We start from the raw sequence: 21,156 nt of genomic DNA on the forward strand, positions 1-21,156 counted from the left end.
GAGATTTATATCAAGAAAACTAAGACACTTTGGACCAATATATTGAGAATCAAAGGAGCTGCAAGAGCCGATATTGAAGCCCAGGACCCAAGGAGATAACATCCACATATTGTCCATAGCGTCATCTCAACGTAACAAACTAAAGCGCCATTGCCAATTTTGTCTGTGTCTCAACACTGCTTAGAGTGTTTCAACGCTGTCACGATTTTTGTTATAATACGCATAGGGTTTGTCTGCACCGTTTTTCGGGGACGTACGATTGACAAGCCAAACTTATATAGTTTCTTCTCATTTTCCTAGACTTTTTATACTTTTTTTTGTAGAATCTATTTTCACGGTTTATTAGTTTATTTTCGATGATGAGTAAAATAAATTTCTTGTTTCATAGAGATTGATGTAGTCACACAACTATATAGATTGATTGTTAAGTTCTCTTGAATGAATGATTTTGAATGTTTTATTTATGTTTCTCCATACTTCGTGTTTTTGATCCGGTCATAGATTAATTGATCATAGGCTTGAAATCTTAAGAGGTGATTTAGAATCAAAACCGAGAAACATATAACTTAAAGAGTTTTAAGACTAGTTAGATTTATAATTCTTCTAGAGTTCGTTAAAAGACTTTTTCACTAAATCATTAAACCTAGATAGGAATATTTTTTCTTAATTAGCACAGAGAACTAACCCGAGCTCGAGAAAGGCAGTTGAGAATTGGGGGAATTTAGGATTGTGTTAAATAGGAATGAGATGGATCAAAAAGGAGGCAGAAAGGGAGAAGGAAACATTAGCCAAACAAAAAGAGGGAAAATATTGTTGAGGAGAAGGTGCCGTTTTGGGCATAATTCTCACGGCTTTGATACCAATGAAGATAATTGTCCTTTCTTATATACTATGAATCACTCTCATTCGAGATTTTGTTTGCTCATAGAAGAAAATGGTGGACAATGACATGTATTGAAGATTGAGAAAGTAAAAAAAGCCCAACAAGGCTTTAATTTACAAAAGCCGAGGAAGCAGGTGGTGGAGTCGTTGGACCGTTAATTGAAGTGGTTATGTGCAAAGCCAGCTGCAATAAAACACAGCTTTCAAAATTGAAATGGTCCGCAACTGCTACACCATTTCCTCACCAATTCCCCTTTGCATTTCTCAAGTACAAACTAATTAAGTTTTCCATGCCTTCAAAGCTCTCAACTAACATTTTGTGCTGAACGAACCCATTTTATCACTGTCTAAATAAATGATAAATTAACCATCTTCACTTACTTTTCATTACATACTCGTAATTCGTATTGCTACGACTCCTCAAATAATTTCTCCCGACTATTAGCCCGGTCAATTGCCTGCTTCGTCATTCTGTAACAAATAACTCGCACTTGTTACGCAGCGGTTGATTTATATCCTACTGTATACACATATATATAAGAGAACTTGGCCATTGCCCTTATCACCTCCATTTCATTGGGTGTTAGACTACAAGAATGGCCAAGTATCCGACTTCCCATCTTTGTCTAATAATGTTTGAGCTTATTGCAATCGTGTCTGCGAACATGCAAGCGTCCTATGGAGGAGGGTATGAAAACCAGCCACCGTTTGGCACGCCCCCTGCCTGCCCAGAGGCAGAAGCCATCATCTTCTCTTGGGTCCAAACGGCGATCACAGAGGACCCCCGAATGGCAGCATCTCTATTACGCCTCCACTTCCACGACTGCTTTGTCAATGAAAGTCTTTGGTTTCTTACCATTCTTTTTCATAGATAGCTCTTATGACGATGATGGTTGAGTTAGGTTTATTACTTGATACAGGGATGCGACGCTTCGGTGTTGCTGGATGACAATGAGAACTTTGTGGGCGAAAAAACTGCAGCTCCAAACGTGAACTCACTGAGGGGATTTGAAGTGATCGATGCTATAAAATCAGAGATCGAATCTGTGTGCCCACAGACAGTTTCATGTGCAGACATTCTAGCAATTGCGGCCAGAGACAGTGTTGCACTTGTGCGTTGCGTTGCGTTTATTGGCCACAGAATTCTAACAATAATTTATTGACAAAGCCAAAGGCAGCCATTATTCTGATTTCTGATGCTTGGTTTTTTTTTTTTTTCTTTTTCCAAACAATTTGCAGTCTGGCGGACCCGTTTGGAAAGTGGAATTTGGAAGAGGAGATGGCCTCAGCGCCAGCAAATCAGCAGCACAGAACAATATTCCTGGCCCAAACTCCACTGTGCCCATTCTCGTCTCTAAATTCCAGAATCTGGGCCTTTCTCTCACAGATATGGTTGCTCTCTCAGGTGATTTTGTGGTTTTTTTCTTCTTTACATTGCTCGACATTCTTGTGCGACTGATCTTTGACAATTTGTCACGACAGGGGCACACACGCTGGGAAAAGCACGATGTGTTTCGTTCAGTTCTAGGCTGCAAGCAAGTGGGGACAGTCCCCATGAAGGTGCAAACCGAGAGTTCATCGAGTCGCTGAAACAGCTGTGCTCGGAGTTTGATAGCACCTCGACATTGGCACAGCTTGACCTTGTAACCCCGGTGACGTTCGACAACCAGTACTACATTAATCTTCTTTCTGGAGAAGGGTTGCTGCAGTCTGATCAGGTTCTCGTGACCGGGGATTACCAAACAAGGGAAATAGTCGAAACCTACGCTGTAGACCCAGTTGCCTTCTTTGAAGACTTCAAGACATCGATGATCAAAATGGGAAGCCTAAAACCACCAACTGGAGTAAAGACCACGATCCGAACCAACTGTCGAACCATAAGCTAGATTATATTCAATTTCGCAATCTAGGTGCCCAAAATTAAAAAAAAAAAAAAAAAACAAAGGATTAGATAACTTGCTAAATTGGAGAAGGTACTATTGTCAACTAGTATTTCAAGTAAATGAATCCCGGCTACAAAAAAGAAAAAAAGAAGTCTACATATTCTCTTTAACAACAATTTTTAAGAGCCGCCAGAATCTGCAAGAGATTAATTTATAAAATTACACACTTTATAAGCAATACAGCGATTTTAGCAATATGATACATCAATAGCATTATGTTGTAACTAAGCCGATGCATTTAAAGGTTCAACTCTACAGTGGAGCGATGATATTAGGCCACGCTTTTTACTTCAACAGAATAATAATCATCTCTCAGTAAACAGAACTTTGCGGCAGACAGAACCTCCCTTGAACCATTGTTCGTCCCAACTGTGGTTTCTGAACTTTAGAAAGCTATTCTCTGCCTTTGAACTTCAAGGAAGTAGGAGCCTACTTTCTTCATCCAACTAAAATGGCAGATGCACCAGCTGACCTGAAGATTCCATTGTTCCACTTCAAGCTCCTGAAGACCAAAAACTTCTACTATAGTAAAGGAGGCTAGGCAATAGACAAACACCTCCAAGGACATCTAATAGACCCAATTAATCCTTTCTCTAGTAAACTGAAGTGGCACCGTTGAAAATAACATGATATGAAGATGTAGATGCATCTCGAACATGAGTCTAACAGAGAGCGCGAGAATGAGTGTGACGCTTCCTTAATCCATTTCTTTTCAATTATATAATTAAGCACAAGAAATATGGCATTCAAACACTTCCCATTAATTGAATGATGTATGAAACCGCTTGCTTTCATCTGTCTTTTCCATTATACAGTTCAGCTAAAGAATGTAGTTTCCAAATCTTATTAAATTGAATACCAGCATGACTGACCACTGCTATTTTGTGTCTTTTGTATTGCATATGCTAAAGGATATGATTTTCACACAGTTCTTTAATTGTTAATTTCTTTTATATTTCTAGAGATCACTCTGTTAACCCTACTTCCAGTTCAATGGACTCAACTCTTGTGAGACGAACATACACCACATGTGGAATCAGAAAACCAACCTGCTGATTATTTATTCTTCCATGCCCACTCTTGAGTCCCCTGGAGTCCCTGAGGTACATAGCCAATCAACATGAAGTAGACTCAGGAAAAGTGAAGTGATTGTACTAAAATATAAGCACAATGTACCTGGTGGAAGCGGGTAGGATCATTTACTGAACTATTAGCGGTCTGCAATTGTGTATAAGCACCTTCCTGCATGACAGAATAAAATTATGTACAAAATACACAAACAACTGAATAATTTATCACAGTAGTAGTGTAAAGTTCCCCAAGCAAAATAAATAAGTTATAAAAGAATTCAACTGAGATATTGGACTATCTAAAAAGTCTACCGTCATATAATGAAGTGAACTAATCAAAATAAATAAACTATTGCCTCCCAGAACTTTCAAATGCAATGATGAAATCTGGAACTGCTAATAGAATAGCAGACCTGTGAAGGGAATGAAGGTTGCTGTAGCGGCTGAGGGTGAGGCATCTGTGTCTGGAATTGGGCTTGAATCTGGGCTTGCGGAGTTTGAGAGAGTTGCTGGGCAGATAGTAGTTGATGATGTGGCTGGTTATGAGGCTGCAGTACTGGTGGCTGTGGCTTTTGTTGTTGTTCAATTGCCGCAAGCTCTTCAGGTCTCTCCCACTGCAGGTTTACACATGAGAACATTAACCACACAAATCGCAGAAATAGCCTCGTAAAAACGCAAGCTTCAAGAAATTCTCACCTTGCTCTCACCAGTTACGCTATTATAATAATATTTGTAACCATCAGGAGAAGTGTGCTCTGTCCAATTGCATTTCAAAGGAGCTACAACTTGGGTATTTATTGTTGCAGGAGGAACAACTGTAGATGAATGTGTATCTGAAGTTACAGAAGACGTGGCACTGGCAGTTGACTGTGAAACAACCCCCACCCAGTGCGACTGCAAGGGCACGTAAAACAAAAGATATTCAAAATGTTTTATGGTATCATGTACCTCAACAAATCCAAACATATTCTATTAGTGTAGAGATATCCTCTAGCTTAGTACTGGTTACCTGTTGCTTAATAGCCTGGGAACTCTGATGCAGTGCTGAACTTTGGTTTGATGGTTGTATCAGCTGCAACTGCTGCTGTAGCTGAGAGAATGCCTGCTGGGAAGACTGAAAACTAGCCTGCAGAGTTTGTTTTTGTTGCGACAGCATATGAGCTAACTGAGAAGGTGAATTCTGATGTGGTTGAACCGGAGCAGGAAGCTGCTGTTGATTAGCAGCTGAAACAGCATGGGATTGTAAGTTCACACTCAAAGGAGCCTGTGTAGCTGCAGAAGATGAGGCGCCCTGCTGGGCCATAGCCTGAGATACAGGCAGCTGCCCACCTAAGCCAGGTGACTCTTGTGAAGGCACGGGCTGACTGAAGGGCATTGGACCAGAAGACTTAAAATTTTGTGGTTGACTATGCTGTTGTACTAACGATGCAGATGTATGTATCTGAGAATAGGGAGGTGGAGCATGAGGGTGCTGCAATTGACTCGAAGCTGGCAATTGTTTCGGTGACTGAACAGGCTTTAGCATTGGCGATGTTTGGAGGCCAAGCGGTGGATGTTGGGTTGCTGACTGATTAAAATTCTAATAAAATTCAGATAATATTAGAGATTATTTGGAATGCCTAGGATACAATCCAGCAGGTAACCTAAAATCATAAATTGATGTCCAAATACCTGTTGAGAAACTGAGGATGCTGGATTGATTAACCCTTGACTGGGACCTCTGAACCCACTAGTAGGACCACCCTACCAATTAAGCAAGCAAATTAGTTAACAGAATAAGAATTAGTAATTGATAAAGATATGCAACGTACATCCATGCCCATAGATTACAGCTAAGAGTATAATCATGAGTGAAGTAAAAGAGGCTTGAGAAAGGAAAAGTCAGATCAGGAAAAGCAAATTTATAACATTAAATTGAAATATAATCCAATCACTCATAAATGAAAACAATCCAAACAATGATCATAACTGAACAATTTGATGCTATTATAACTGGACAATTAGATGCAATTAACCGGACCTATCAAATACACACCATATAACTTATTGTTGGACTTTCAGACAGCAGCGTCCTTTTGTAATTAGGAGGCTTTTAGTGGGGACTGGGGAGGACTAGAAGCAAACTTATTTTCAGGTTTCTAACAGGCGGCAAATGTGTAAGAATCTTTTCATGTACATTGATCATGTCCAATGGGAAGGCCTCTCTACAATTACTTCTATTAGCTGTACCTAGGGAGACTTCTATCCTACCAATTTTTGTTGCTTGCTACAAAGTTCAATTTATGAGGTTTCTTATCTGGAAAAGACAAGGCAATATCCAATACAAGGATTATACAGAAACAGTTTCATAAAATGCTTGTGTTTGAATGCTTTTCGATTTTATAAGTTGGGATATAAAACATCAAGGTAAACATTGACATTTTAAACATTCTAGGGTCGACCTATAATAAATGGAGTAAGTTGCAATTTTTGAGATTATGGGTTTCAAGTTTTCAAGGCCACCTACAAAAATATCTTATGAGTTCTCCCATATCAAATATGGTTTAGTTAAAGAGAGTGTAAGTATACTACAATTACAATACGTACACACATCAATCACATGAGTAACCCTCAAAATGACATGTCAAAATGATAATAAATTACCAAATTCAAAGGCAATCCCATTTCACTGGACCTAGGAGGCAACTGACCCCCAAAGGGGTGAATACCAGCATCAACAGGTGGCCTAAACCCTCGTACATCAATTGGAAATTGATCGCCCATAAATTCACCAAAATTAGGCATTGGTCCGCTAAAAGCACAAAACAATCAAGAGCATGAGTAGAAAATATAAAGAAAATGCAAGGAAAAATCGCAACAATGGCAATAAAAAGGCTCCAGAGAAAAAAAAATGCGCCATCACATGCGTGAAACATGACTCAAGAAGAAAGCAAAGATTTTATGGACCATGTAGTACAACTATGATTATTTTTGGCTAACGTCATTCAGACAGTGTTCTTGGTACGTTTCATTTATTCACACACTCACACACGAAGGCCGTCTAAGGAATCACCCACAGTGAATTTTACCTTGGCCCAGGTGCTTGAAAGCGAGAACCAAAACCAGGACCTCCGAATGCAGGGGTGCCCCTGAAAAATATCAAAAAGCAAGATCCTAAAATTATACGGATTACTAATAATCAAAAATAGGGAAGGGTGTACAATACATGCAATAATACATGAAGAAAATGAAAAATTTCAGAGTTCAAACCAAGATTTAGGAAAATGTTAAAGAAGAAAAGAAATAAGACTTTCAAATAACCTATTTTCAATTCCAAAATTATATAATAAAGGGAATATCATGTCAAACCTTGAATCTCCAGATCTAGGCTTCTTTGGGTCAGCAAAGCGAACACTTAATGGTTGATCACAACCCTAATTATAATTAAGGAAACTCAAACAGTATTAGGCTTTCGTAATAAATACTGCAGAAAAGAAAATCATAAACCTTTATTGGAAAAGACTTACTCTCATTGTATAGATTCCATTAAGTGCATTTATAGCTGCCAATGCCATATCCCTATGCGAATACTTCACAAATCCACACCCTTCAAAATTGTATGGCTTAGAAACATATGGAAAACAAAAATAATAGGAGTAGCAATAGTAATTATGATGGTGATGATTAGCTTTGGATCTAATAATTCAACGGCCTAGTACATAGTATGATAGTAGTGAACATCTGAAGATGCTTACAGATTACTGGTATGATATATATTGCCACCACTGAATGTGTAACTTATTAAATACAATTAACTACATACTATTCAGAAGGCATTTTCCATCTTGGATTGATATTGGAAGACATTTTACAGACTTTCATTATTCAAATACCCCTAACCTAAAGGCCTTTTTTTTAGATATTTCATTGTGACACGAAATATACAAAAAGATGAGCCTAAGAACTAGATTACAAAAGGAGCTTCCAGTTTTTCATGAGATCATTAAGACTATAATTTGTGAGAGGGGAATAAAAGCATTTACACCATTCAAAAGCTACAACCAAAACTCTGTTGTAGAACCTAAAGGTCTTGACCGAAAACAAGGTTCAAAATTGACTAGGAAAATCCACGCTTCTCAGTAGCTAACCACACAATAACAAAACGCAGCACAAGAAACTCAAGAAATATAAAGAGGCTAAGGTCTAACTTGATATAACCCAAACTAATTCAACATGACCGAGCCTTGAACTAAGCGAATTTGTTGGATCCATCATAACTTAGCCTAATTATAGGACCCCGTAGAATATTTGTAATTCACTCGATGCTAATTTTCTCTAAGATTCTCTCATAAATAATTACATATTCTTAGTTTCACTTTTTCCAATTCCTTAAAAGGTAGCAGTTACCACGAAAGAAGATTGAGGAATTTCCTTTAGAAGAGAGGCAAATGGGAATATCAGTCCTCAGGGTTTTTAACTAGATGGCCACCGATACAAACAAATTATGCCATAACGATAAATTGAGACTCGTGTTCTTATTTCCATCTTACATAGAATTGCTAGGCTATTTCCTGCTGATCTTCGTTCTCTTAGAATTTTGACAGACAAAAGCAGATAATCAAAATCCTAGATTTCCATATTAATAAATGCTGGATCAAAGTTGAGTTCTTTATCCATTCATTTTAAGCATCTATGACTCCTATCCATATAAAATAATCTCTATAATTTTAGCCAACTGAGAATCGAAATCTAAATCATTAACATTTGATAACATACGTTCTCCACATTAAACAAGAACAGGGATCAAAAACTTTTATTAACTTCGAGTTGTCAAGATAACACTTAACACAAGATCAAACAGATTTGAAAAGCATACCCCGACTCTGTTTCATTTCATCTCGCATAAGGTAAACATCTTCAACTACACCATATGGAGAAAAGATCTGAGAACAGAAATATTGATCAATGTCTTAAAATATTGGAAGTGACCCACCAAATGATTATACTCCATGAAAAAGGAATAGGAAGATAAAGGCATACACACTTCCACAACCAAAAATTGACAATATACAACTAACTGGAAGTAAATTTCAAAGAGCTCGATAAACAAAAGTTCATAACTAATTTGATGGCTCAAAAACAAGAAAGGAAAAGAAGCAGCTTCCACAATACCAAAATCCAAAAAACAGGTAACATGTAATAGTAATATTGAGATAAAAAAGGTTAACTATACGGTTATGACATACTTCCTTGACTTCTTTTTCTGAAGCTTGTTTATTCAGTGAGCCAACAAACAATTTGTACTCAACTGCTCCTGCAGAAAATAAGTAATGACGTAATCAATGAAATGATAAAATAAAAATTTTAGCAAGCAGATAAATTCACCATTAGGCCAAGACTAAGAACAACGATCAAAAAGTCACCATACAATCATACATGATGTGTTCATTATAACATAATGAGAAGGAAATGCAACACACAGAAAATTGAAGGAACTAACTACATTTCCCCTTTGTGGGGAAGGTTGACAAAGCCATGTCTGATTTTTTTTTTTTAAGAAAAAACTGAACTTTCGTCTCAGAAGAATGAGACAATACAAAAAGATATACAGTACCACCAACTAAAATATTTCTCTACCCTGTAAACAATAAAAAAAAAATATACAAAAGGACATACAAAAAATCAGCCCAACAAAAGGGTGCCAAGCTAAAAGAACGGGCTCCAATCTAGCAAAATCAGACTTAATGAGTAGTTACAGAAGGCTCTGGACACCAAGACCCAGAAGAAGGCATGAAACCGAACAAGAGCCCAAACGTCCTCCCAAGATCTCTCAACCCCTCTAAAAATCCTGTTATTTCTCTCAGTCCACAAGTCCCATAGAACAGCTAAGAAACTGCCTCGTCCTTTAATTATCAGTCTTTAAGCTTTCATGCGTACTCACAAAAATAAAAGCTAGGTATTAGTGCTCAAAGCAATAGTTTCAGAAAACTTAGTTTATAGTTAAGTTCCACATCCTTAAGATTCTAGGATTATACTTCAATCATGCTCTGTCCAGATTGAAATTAATATTTTCTCCAACTCATTTTCAAAATTGAATTTCTCTTAGGTAACAACTGAACAGCTCTGTCCAGATTGAAATTAATATTTTCTCCAACTCATTTTCAAAATTGAATTTCTCTTAGGTAACAACTGAACATTAAAAAATAACAAAATTAAAATTACTGTCTCTACATTTTAATCCCCCCACCCCAGCACACAACAAAGAGAGGGAAAAAAAATGAAAACCTGCATAAAGAGATAGAAGACTGTCAATGTAAGTTTAGATTGAAAAATAAAAAAAGTCAATTACCAAGGCGCTCCCGCTCTCCATCAGCATATCTAACTTGAATTGGACCCGTTCCCTGTGAACATATTTAATGATATACAGTAGAATTTCACCCGATAAATAGATCAACTACATTTAGGGGAGGGGAGGGGGGGCAGGGAAAACTCACCCCAGGAAGGGTATGTTGATTGTGCAAATTCCTAATTGCTCTATCGGCTTCTTCTGAGGTTGTATATTTTACAAAACAACATCCTGCATGAGTAAAGGCTGTTCTGATTTGACTACGTTGGATCATAACTTGGTATTAATGGAGTTACATATATGTGTAAGCAGAAATGTATACATTTACGTCTAACTATAAACCCCAGACAAACAAAAAAATTGCAACACAGTCCCATGTAAAATTAATGCTGCATCCATATATTCTCCTTTCCATTTTTTTAAAAATAATAAGAAACCTGAGATTTGCATGCATCCATATATTATCATATCATTACAATCTACAGAAAGTCTAACTTTACAGTAACAATAATAAAATATACAGTGTCAGCTACAAAATCATTAGAAGGTAGAAGAAAGGGATACAAACACACTCACAGAAATGGAAAATGAGAAATTAATATATATGTATAGATGTTGGTCACAACCTGCCAACTACAAACACACGGGAAGATTTAGGTAAAGAACACTGAACACCACAAAACCCTCAACATCTATAAGGAACCACCTTCCAGAAAGTAAAACAAAGGATCCAAAGCCAGTTGCCCACTAAAGTCATAACAAACTGCATCCAAATAAGATAAGCGCACAAATTTTAATTCCATTCATTCATTAAAAACACGGCCAACCATAGAAAGAAACTTATCAGGCATCGGCATGGGGGCTATATTCCACACTAAATGTTCTCTGCAGGAAAAGATTTGAAGCACACAAACGCAACCATTCATTAACGATCTCATCGGGAACAGTAAAACTAATGGACGGGAAATGTCTAAATAATGGAAAAGCCAGTTATCAAGAATTTCTCATCATCAACCATTAGGAATTAGGTAGTATAATCACTAACGTGCACAATATGACTGCCTAAATAATCTTTGGGATTGCAATCATTGTCTTCATTCGTCAGCACCACCACAACAACCATCATTAGAATCATATCAGTCTTACATTAGCTAGAGAATATCTCGCTTTGAACAATCTTGGAAGAAAATATCATATCCCAGAACTAAAATTCTAATTTAAAAGGTTAAGCTAGTTATGATCAAACAATCTACTGTCCCACACATTCATGAAAATTTAATCACGTTCACTCACGGTATAAAACAACTTCCTGCAATTTAATCACATAAAGTACATTGATCAAGGACACCATGTAGCCATGAAATACATTAAGTAAAGCCATCAGAAACCATGTTCTCCACAACTGCATTACTCTACCTTATCAAAAAACCCTTATATAACAAAATTGCAAAAGGTTTAATAAATGATAATGACATTCCCATGCCTCCTACAATCTCATAAAAGCAGAGAACCTAAATTGGATGATACAATAACATCCAAAATGAGAGCAGGTAAACTTCCAAATGTGTAAATTCATGGGCTTGAGCAGGTACCCGTCAAACAAAAATATGGAAATCTACTCAGCATGGAATATCCAAAACTAAAGTTGCCTCTTAGCATGCCAACGCAATAAAATTTGATAAGAGTATATTTGAAGGAGATATTCTCTGAAACTCAACATTGTTGCATTGAAAGTCACATCATTTTGCTAAAATCAATTCTGGACTAAGGATTCACTAGTTATCCTCTTTTTACAGACCGAGGAGAAATTTTTTGTAACTCCCAAGGTCTAGGCCCTTTGTATACTACTATTTTATTCTTTCAATGGAATTTCTTATTTCAAAACAGAAAAAAAAATAAAAAATGAGAAGGGAGGATTTATCCTTCCACAATGCAACATTTGGACAAAGTAGTGTTGATGATAATAATTGAGACACTTCTATGGATCAGAAAAAAAAAACGCACAATCCCACATAACAACCAACAAAGACAAAGGATCTCTTGGCTGAGCTGAAGCCAAGATTTCAAACACCAGGAGATAAACATCAGGGCTGAACTGTAAACTGAACTCACAAGTTCATGAATTTGAAAACACGGTAAACTAAATAAATTAACCAAGAACAAAAACCTCCTTGAACAAACAACAACTCATACACAAGCAACTAGTTCCAGATCTATTTGTTCTGCTTTCATACTACTAAACATAGGTACAACAGATAATTAAAAAACATCAACAGAAAAAGGGATGAGTTTCACATGGTCAAAACAGCAAAGTTTTGCGTTGCAGCAGTACTCCCAAAGAGTCTGGCTTGAAACATAAAATAATTGGAAAACGGAACATCTGTTTTAGCATTATAATAATATGCTACATAATCACATCCATCATCAAATATGATAGGGCTTCTTTCATTTTCATGGATAAAGAAAAGACATGATCTGGTAAACAAACCAATCCATGTGCTCCATACTACAATAGACTTAACCTATTCAGAGAAATAGATAAGTAGCCTGAAAATCCTTGATACTCATCCATTCATTCCATGAATGGTCATAAATGTAAGCTATCAGTTACCAACTGTCCAACAATACATTCAACTCACAAAATTCATTACATAACTAAATCCACTAGGAGTGGATTAACAATACATTCAACTCACAAAATTCAATAACAATTCAAAGTTTGAAACCAAATCGTTTAAAAGAACCACATTCACCACAATAAGCATTCAAATCTTCCAAATTTACAATATGTTAACAGAAAATTTTTATTAAAAAACGTGTATTTTCTAAATTAACAATTCTTTACATTTGTTCCACTATTAAACATCCTGACACAAAAAAGCTAAACTGCTGGCAGCAGACACTCCCATTACAAAAAGAAAAAAGATAACTTTTTGGGTAATATCCTTCTTTGCTGCAGCTAGTCAGCCACTATCACAAGGCACGGTCTTTTGTGCTCCACTGCCATACAAAACTTGATATTATAGCAGGTTTACATGCCTTGTCTTCTTCTTGTTTGACATGATGGACAAAAAGATAGGATTGCAACGAAAACCAACAAGCACCAAACTTGTTGCAAAAACAAACTGAGACGAGCTCACGATTTCTTCGAGCCTCTCAAAACCTGAAATAACATGCGTATGAACCAAAAGTGATTCATACAAAGTAGAAGTTATGCTTACCTTGTTGCTGGCCTGTTCTCTTATCCTTTATCAAAGCTACTTCAATCACATTTCCATGTTCTTCAAACAATGGGCGAATCTGGTGTCAAATAAGCAAATTTTTAGAAAAGAAACCTATTTTTATGAAGAAGAATCAAAGTACAACCAAATGAAGGACAATCACAAAAAGGACTTGGTCACATCACATGAACCCAAAACGAACTAAAACATTTTTCCAAGAACCCTTAATACTATCTCAAATCCTCCCATTTCTCTCAAACCATACATCCCAAGAAGGATAGCACAAAACCTAGCTTTCCACAAAAGATGTTTGTCCAGAAACGAAAGGTGTAAGACAACTTCCTCCATCATAACATAACATCTTTGAGGAGGAACAATCAAATGTCTAGAAGAATTTCTCCCACAACCAGGCAAACAAAATGATACGGCCAAATGCTTCTTTGCTTGCTTACAAAGAACCCACCACCATGATCCAAGCAGTATCATGGGCAATGATTGATCACTGAAAGAAATCAGCAGTATCAAGCCTCCCAAGGGCAATGATACAAAAAATAACACCTTCCTCAAGATGTTAACCTTCCAAAGCTATGTGGTGAAAGGAGAAGAAGACAAGAAAGAAAAACAAGCGAAAATGTAGAACTTACAAGAGAGCGAAAAAGTTCGAGAGATCTAATACGACTATTCTTCACTTCAAGTCTAAATCAAACCCTTTGAATGACAAATGGAAGGGAGGAAAGCTCAAGCATTTGTTAGTCAAACAGAGCCCTTCTAAAATGGAATTTATGAGATACAAACCCTCTTCAAAAGTACATGAAAGATGAATGGAAAAACTTTTAAATAGAAAAAGATTGAAGAGAATAGGCAAAACATTAATAATTTGATGACAGTCCCCCTCTCGTGCAACTCACCAAACACCTTGAGAGAATCCAATAAGATAACATAACATCCCAAATATACTTTAATAAGGCCATCAAATAACCATCAAGGTCTGAGAGCTTTAGAACCCTAAAAATAAAACAACACTTTCATAATCTCTTCCAATGTGAAAGGGCACTCTAGAGCTTCCTATTCCTAATATAAATGGGCTACCAATCAAGGCCATCAACATCACAGAAATTTTGGGGAGCCACAGAAAGGGAGAAAAGTTGAACAAGAGGATGTCCCTATATATGTTTCTCTCACATCGACACCATCCTCCATGACAAGAGAATCAATTATGTTTCTCTCTTCTTAAAATTGGCAATCTAGTGTATAAAAAATGGCATTGTGAGAATTACCCTATTGAGCCCACTTGACTCGAATCTTCTACCTCTCCAACTCAAATCCTCCCAATTCGCAAACAATGCATAATTTTGTGCTAATTAAGGTGCACATACCCATAGACAATAAATTTTCAATTTCTTAATTAAGAATCATGCTAAATCCTTCGTGAATTTAAAACTGTCCAAAAGCTACCCACTCGCTCACTGGGGGAGTTTCACCTTAAAGGGAGAATCACATAGCTGTATGCTTTCAAATCCAAATGAATAACAGCCTGCCTAGCTAAGCCAATTGATACTAATGGAACGATTATGCAAGACAACTCTATGAAGTAACATTAACCCATCCCTTCAAAGATGTTACCAAACCTCTCAACAATAAAAATCTATCCAACCTACAATATGCCACATCAGAGTTAAGACTTAACCAAGTGAGGATCCAAAAGGCCACAATATTTTATAACTTATAAGATTTTGAGTTCTATCATGAACCTAAAAAGCCTTATTCAGATTGATTGCTTAGTTGGAAACCTATTTAATGAATACTTAAGGCTAACCTCTTCTTCTGTTGCTGTCCTTGGAACAGATCCAACAAACAGCTTGGCAAAATTGCTTCCATCAGGGTGATCTGAAGATAGAAAATCATGATATTAGCAAGATGCAAAATAGCGAAGATGCAGTGTAAAAGATATGAGAACTACGATAAGAATAGATTGTTTATAGAGAGATCAAGAAAATGTGTTATATGGAAATTGGTGCCCGTGATGCATGCTAAGAAGATTGGAGTTTATGGCTGGCAGCAATCATTTGGGTTCAAATCATCAGGGGCTTTTCTTGGGAGATTATGGCTGGAGAGGAATAATAGGGTCTTCAATGCCTAACCCCTTCCTTTTGAGATCTTTTTTTTTATAAGAGTTGTTGTTCTAGCCCTAGTAAATGTTCTATTCTACTCCCCCTTCAATAGTTACAGTGTGAACAATCTTGCCTCTAATCGGAAGGCGTTCTTGTAACGTGACCCTGTGACCTTTTGTACATTTCATATCATCAATGAAATACTGCTAGATTTTAACAACCCAACAAAATCTTGTCTCTTCTTCCACAGTAAACATTTTATTTTATGTGATTCGCATAAAAATATTGAGTAATTGTGTGACTGGGCGTGAAATATATCGGTAGAATTCACCAAGAAAAAGACCCCACAAACAGAACTACTCGATAACGGGATAATTAGAGGCAAACAATGTTTTAGAGTTCCATAGAACAGAGCTATGCACAAGAAGCATAAAGAAGCAATAAAGAGTGCAAGCAAAGATACTTGGAAATTGGAATTAATCCGCAAAATCTTTACCTGGAGAACTTCCACGGGCGGAGAAGGGATAGCCTCGTTTCTGACCTGCAACAGGTGGGGGCTGGAAGTTGGAGCCAAAGGCAGCGGCAGAGCCGGGGATTGGACGGAAACCCCCGGCAGGAGCTCCCATTGGGCGAAAACCGGCGGGAGCGGGAGCGGGAGGGGGAGTGGAGTAGCGGGGTGGGCTGTCGAAGGGGCGACGGTGGGGTCCGGGAAGGGGAGTACGGCGAGTGTCGTGATGGTTGAGGGGGGAGTCGGAGAAGCGAGAAGGAGGCCCGGAGTGGCGGTCGGGGCCGGAGCCATGGCCATAGCGGTCTCCTCTGTGTCTATCCAGCTTGGAGAAGTGAGGAATCGAAGCCGAATTTATGGAGTGGTGTTCGTGTTCGTGTTCGGGACAGTGACTGTGTAAAGTGTAAAGAAGTGAGGGAAATTCCAAAATCCAACCACTCGTACTTCCGGGGAGGAGAAGGCGGAGTCAGACTCGGGAGGAGAGGAGCAAGAGGAATCCCGCGCTGTCAGAGAAACGAGGGAACCAAAAATTATTTTTAATATTTCTTTATTATTATTATTAATATAATGCCCCCGTTGCAGAGATGTAACTGGGCCGTTTGAGCAGCCCGTCGTTCTTATAAGACACGTGGCCCATTATCGGCTGGGAAATTTAACACTGAACCTCATTTCAATAAAGGGACAACATAAACGGCAAAATAGGCTTAACGTTGATTAATTGTAAGTTTGAGCCCATCCTCCATATTGTTTTAATCAAGAATTGTAAGTTTGATCCCATCCTCCATATTGTATTAAAAAGTAAATAGTACATTTTAAAAAACGGTCAGGATACGATATTATTATAATCGCTAACAAATAATTATTGTTCAATTTTCTAATTTAATTTGGATAGATATACCTTAGAAATAAAATGGCCAAAATTATTGTACAAGTCTCTTCCTTTTTTTTTACAAATATTGCAATGACCCGATTTTTTTTTTATTTAGATCGTCTAGGAACATTATTAAAACAAAATACAATACAATTTCACAATATAACTTTATAAAATTAAATTTAAAAAAAAATTTATTCAGGTAAAATGTTTACATAAAACACAATATTAAAATAAATAATTCTTAATACCAAAAAAAAAACTAAAATTAATGCAGAAGCAAAAATCCATGACACGGCCCACATATATCTTCGTCATTCACTTTGTATGTCTTTGTTCTTCTCTAAAGGGTAAATATAAAAATACTTAGTAAATATTTGTTAATCAAAATATTTGTCTGTTTCTTTTCCTTTTTGGCCAATATGGACAACTGATTCTTCATAATTAATACCAACTTTATTTTAGTACATAAGCAGTAATTGTTACCTAATCAGCAGAGCCAAATCTCGCTCGAACAACGCCTCTTTCTCAATCTTCTTTAAAATGAAGGTAATTGCCACAAAATAAAAAAAAAACCTTCTAAAAAGTCGTTTTTTGCACCACTTTTCACCTCGTTTACCTTCTAGTTGAGCCAACATCCCTACAAGAGAAAATCAAATCATTATGGAACCAAAAAAAAATTAAAATAAAAAATTACCGTATATGTCCCTGTTTTCAAAATTACAAAAAACATCCTTCTAAAAATTCACTTTGTCGCACACTTTTCGCTCCATTTACCTTCTAGTCGAGCCAATATCTTTACAAGAGAAAATCAAAGGATTATCGAACCAACAAAAAAAACCATAAAAAATTACCGATTATGCCCTGCTTTCAAAATTAAAAAAATACCCTTATAAAAAATCGTTTTTCACCAACTTTTCGCTCCGTAAAATTCTTCAAACATTACCGTTTATACCCCTATTTTTTAAAAATTGCAAAAATACCCTTATAAAAAGTTGTTTTTCACGCAACTTTTCGCTCCATCTACCTTCTAGTTGAGCCAACATCTTTACAAGAGAAAATCAAATGATTCTTGAACAAAAAAATGTTTCCTAAAAAATTATGGTTCAAGCCCCTGTTTTCAAAATTAAAAAACATCGTTCTAAAAAGTAGTCTTTCGCGCCAATTTTCGTTTCGTTTACCTTCTAGTTGACCCAACATCCTTACAAGAGAAAATCAAAGGAGTCTGGAACCAAAAAATATTCATAAAATTACTGTTTAAGACCCTACTTTCAAAATTACAAAAATAACCTTCTAAAAATTCATTTTTTGCACCACTTTTCGCCTTGTTTACCTTCTAGTTGAGACAACATCTTTACAATAGAAAAACAAATGATTCTTGAACCAAAAAAATATCCAAAAATTACTGTTCACACGCCCTATTTTTAAATTACCAAAATACCCTTCCAAAAAGTCGTTTTTCGAGTCACCGTTCACATCTTTTACCTTCTAGTTGAGCCAACATACAAGAAAAAATCAAATGATTTTGGACCAAAAAAAATTTCAAAAATTACCGTTTACGCCCCTGTTTTCAAAATTACAAAAATACCCTTCTAAAAAGTTGTTTTTCGCACTACTTTTCGTACCGTTTACATTCTAGTTGAGTCAACATTCTTACACGGGAGAATTAAATGATTTTGGAACAAAAAAAAAGTTCTTCAAAAATTACTGTTTATGCCGCTATTTTTAAAATTACAAAAATGCCCTTCTAAAAAGTTGTTTTTCACACAACTTTCCGCTCCATTTACCTCTTAGTTGAGCCAACATCTCTCAATGATTTTGGAACTAAAAAAATTTTTCCAAAAAATTACCGTTCAAGCCCCTATTTTTCAAAATTGCCAAAATACCCTTCTAAAAAGTTGTTTTTCACGCCACTTTTCGTTCTGCTTACCTTCTAGTTGAGCTAACATCCATATAAGAGAAAATCAAAGGATTCTGGAACCAAAAAAAATTCATAGAAAATTACATTTTACGACCCTGTTTTCAAAATTATAAAAATACCCTTCTAAAAATTAATTCTTTGCGCCACTTTTCACCTCGTTTGCCTTCTAGTTGAGCAACATCCTTCTAAAAGTCGTTTTTCGCGCTACTTTTCTCTCTGTTTATCTTCTAATTGAGCCATCCTCCTTTCAAGACAAAATAAAATGATTCTAGAACCAAAACTAAATTTCTTAAAAAATTACCATTTGCGCCACAATTTTCAAAATTACAAAAATACCCTTCTAAAAAGTTGCTTTCACGCTACTTTTCGCACCGTTTACCTTCTAGTTGAGCCAACATCCTTACACGGGAAAATCAAATAATTATGGAATAAAACAAATTTTCTTAAAAATTATCGTTTACGCCGTTTTAAAAATTACAAAAATATGCTTCTAAAAAGTTGTTTTCACGCATCTTTTCGCTCTGTTTACCTTCTAGTTGAGACAACATCCTTACAGGAGAAAATCAAATGATTATGGAACCAAAAAATAATTTTTGAAAACAGGGGCGTGAACGATAATTTTTCAGGAATTTTATTTTGGTTCAAGAATCATTTGTTTCTCTGGTAAGGATGTTGGCTCAACCTGAAGGTAAACAAGGTGAAAAGTATCGCAAAAAACGACTTTTTAGAAGCCTATTTTTGTAATTTGAAAACAGAGGCGTAAACAGTAATTTTTGAAGATGTTATTTGTTCTAGAGTCATTCGAGTATGTAAGGATGTTGGCTCAACTAGAAGGTAAATGAAGTGAAAACTGGCGCGAAAAACGAATTTTTGGAAGGGTATTGGTGTACATTTGAAAACAGTGAAGTAAACGATAATTTCGATAATTTTTTTTGTTCCAGAATCCTTTGATTTCATCTTGTAAGGATGTTGGCTCAACTAGAAGGTAAATGGAGCGAAAAGTGACGTGAAAAAACAACGTTTTATAAGGGTATTTTTGTAATTTAAAAAACACGGGCTAAACGATAATTTTTTATGATTTTTTTTTTCAGAATCTTTTGATTTTCTCTTGTGAGGATGTTGTCTCAACGGAGCGAAAAATTATGTGAAAAAGACTTTTTAGAAGGGTATTTTTGTAATTTTTAAAACAGATGCATAAACAATAACTTTTTAGGAATTTTTTTTGGTTTCAGAATCATGTTATTTTCTCATTTAAGGATGTTGGCTCAACTAGAAGGTAAACAGAGTGAAAACTTGCGTGAAACACGACTTTTTAGAACGGGGAGTGAACGACAATTTTTTAGGATTTTTTTTGGTTCCATGATCATTTGATTTTATCTTGTTAGGATGTTGGCTTAACTATGCTGTAAATGAGCAAAAAGTTGCGCTAAAAACGACTTTTTAGAAGGGTATTTTTGTAATTTTGAAAACAGGGGCGTAAATGTTAATTTTTGAAGAATTTTATTTATTTTTTTGTTCCAAAATCATTTGCCTTGTAAGGATTTTAGTCAACTAGAAGGTAAATGAAACAAAAGGTGGCGCGAAAAATGATTTTTTAGAAGGATATTTTTGTAATTTTGAAAATAGGGGCGTGAACGGTAATTTTTTAGGAAATTGTTTTTTGATTCCAAAATCATTTGATTTTCTCTTGTATGGACGTTGACTCAACTAGAAGATAAATAGAGCGAAAAGATATTTTTGTAATTTGGAAAACAGGGCGTGAAAAGTACTTTTTTAGGAAATTTCTTTTGGTTTAAGAATCATTTATTTTTCTCTATAATAATTTTGGCTCAATTAGAAGGTAAACGAGGCGAAAAGTACCTCGAAAAATGACTTTTTTAGAAGGCTAATTTTGTAATTTTGAAAACGGGGCCATAAACAGTAAATTTTAAAGAAATTTTTTATGGTTCCAAAATCATTTGATTTTCTCTTGTGAGGATGTTGGCTCAACTAGAAGGTAATCAGAGTGAAAAGTGGAGCTAAAAACGACCTTTTAGATGCGTATTTTTTAATTTTGAAAAGAGGGATGTGAACGGTAATTTTTAAGATTTTTTTTTGTTCCATAAACATTTGATTTTATCTTGTTAGAACGTTGACATAACTAGATTGTAAATGGAGTGAAAAGTGGCGTTAAAAATGACTCTTTAGAATGGTATTTTTGTAATTTTGAAAACAGGGATGTAGACGGTAACTTTTTATGATTTTTTTTTTGTAGACTCCTTTGATAAGAATTTTGGCTCTACTAGAAGGTAAATGGAGCAAAAAGTG

The 21,156-nt window shown here is 36.0% G+C and overlaps 2 protein-coding genes across 5 annotated transcripts; one reads left to right on the forward strand and one right to left on the reverse strand.

The window, feature by feature from the left end:
• Positions 1-938: 938 nt before the first annotated feature.
• On the forward strand, positions 939-2,868 carry LOC111009722 (peroxidase superfamily protein). Its single transcript, XM_088126354.1, is given in 3 exon segments — positions 939-1,994; positions 2,122-2,287; positions 2,365-2,868. Coding segments are annotated over 3 exon segments (1,086 nt in total). The 5' UTR covers positions 939-1,478; the 3' UTR covers positions 2,769-2,868.
• FCA (flowering time control protein FCA) lies at positions 2,839-16,609 on the reverse strand. Of its 4 annotated transcripts, XM_088126353.1 has the most exons (19): positions 16,049-16,609; positions 15,258-15,328; positions 13,442-13,520; positions 10,369-10,466; positions 10,224-10,275; positions 9,121-9,188; positions 8,751-8,817; positions 7,402-7,481; positions 7,244-7,308; positions 6,964-7,023; positions 6,539-6,686; positions 5,567-5,638; positions 4,905-5,474; positions 4,592-4,789; positions 4,438-4,509; positions 4,309-4,407; positions 4,002-4,067; positions 3,875-3,923; positions 2,839-3,327 (listed from the first exon to the last, which is right to left on the reverse strand). In XM_088126353.1, the coding sequence occupies exons 1-18, from the start codon at positions 16,176-16,178 to the stop codon at positions 3,882-3,884; spliced, it is 2,037 nt and encodes a 678-aa protein (XP_087982479.1). In that variant the 5' UTR covers positions 16,179-16,609; the 3' UTR covers positions 2,839-3,327; positions 3,875-3,881. The 4 variants fall into 4 exon arrangements, with proteins under 4 accessions (XP_087982479.1, XP_022138516.1, XP_087982478.1 ...); XM_022282824.2 differs by having other exon boundaries at positions 4,309-4,509; positions 10,369-10,451; positions 16,049-16,608; XM_088126352.1 differs by having other exon boundaries at positions 2,839-3,297; positions 4,309-4,509; positions 16,049-16,608.
• Between the last annotated feature and the right edge of the window lie 4,547 nt (positions 16,610-21,156).

Source organism: Momordica charantia (assembly GCF_013281855.1).
Source record: "Momordica charantia cultivar OHB3-1 chromosome 7 unlocalized genomic scaffold, Mcharantia_2.0 BLBB01000007.1, whole genome shotgun sequence".
NCBI lineage: Eukaryota > Viridiplantae > Streptophyta > Magnoliopsida > Cucurbitales > Cucurbitaceae > Momordica > Momordica charantia.

What these genes read in the sequence shown, in the direction of transcription:
- FCA (XM_088126352.1), bottom strand. Translation starts at nt 16,178, where the DNA reads ATGGGAGCTCCTGCCGGGGGTTTCCGTCCAATCCCCGGCTCTGCCGCT. An exon ending in CAGAAAAAGAAGTCAAGGAA is followed by an intron (nt 8,818 to 9,120) that starts GTATGTCATAAC and finishes TTCTGTTCTCAG; the next exon opens with ATCTTTTCTCCATATGGTGT. An exon ending in TTTCAAGCACCTGGGCCAAG is followed by an intron (nt 6,687 to 6,963) that starts GTAAAATTCACT and finishes TTGTGCTTTTAG; the next exon opens with CGGACCAATGCCTAATTTTG.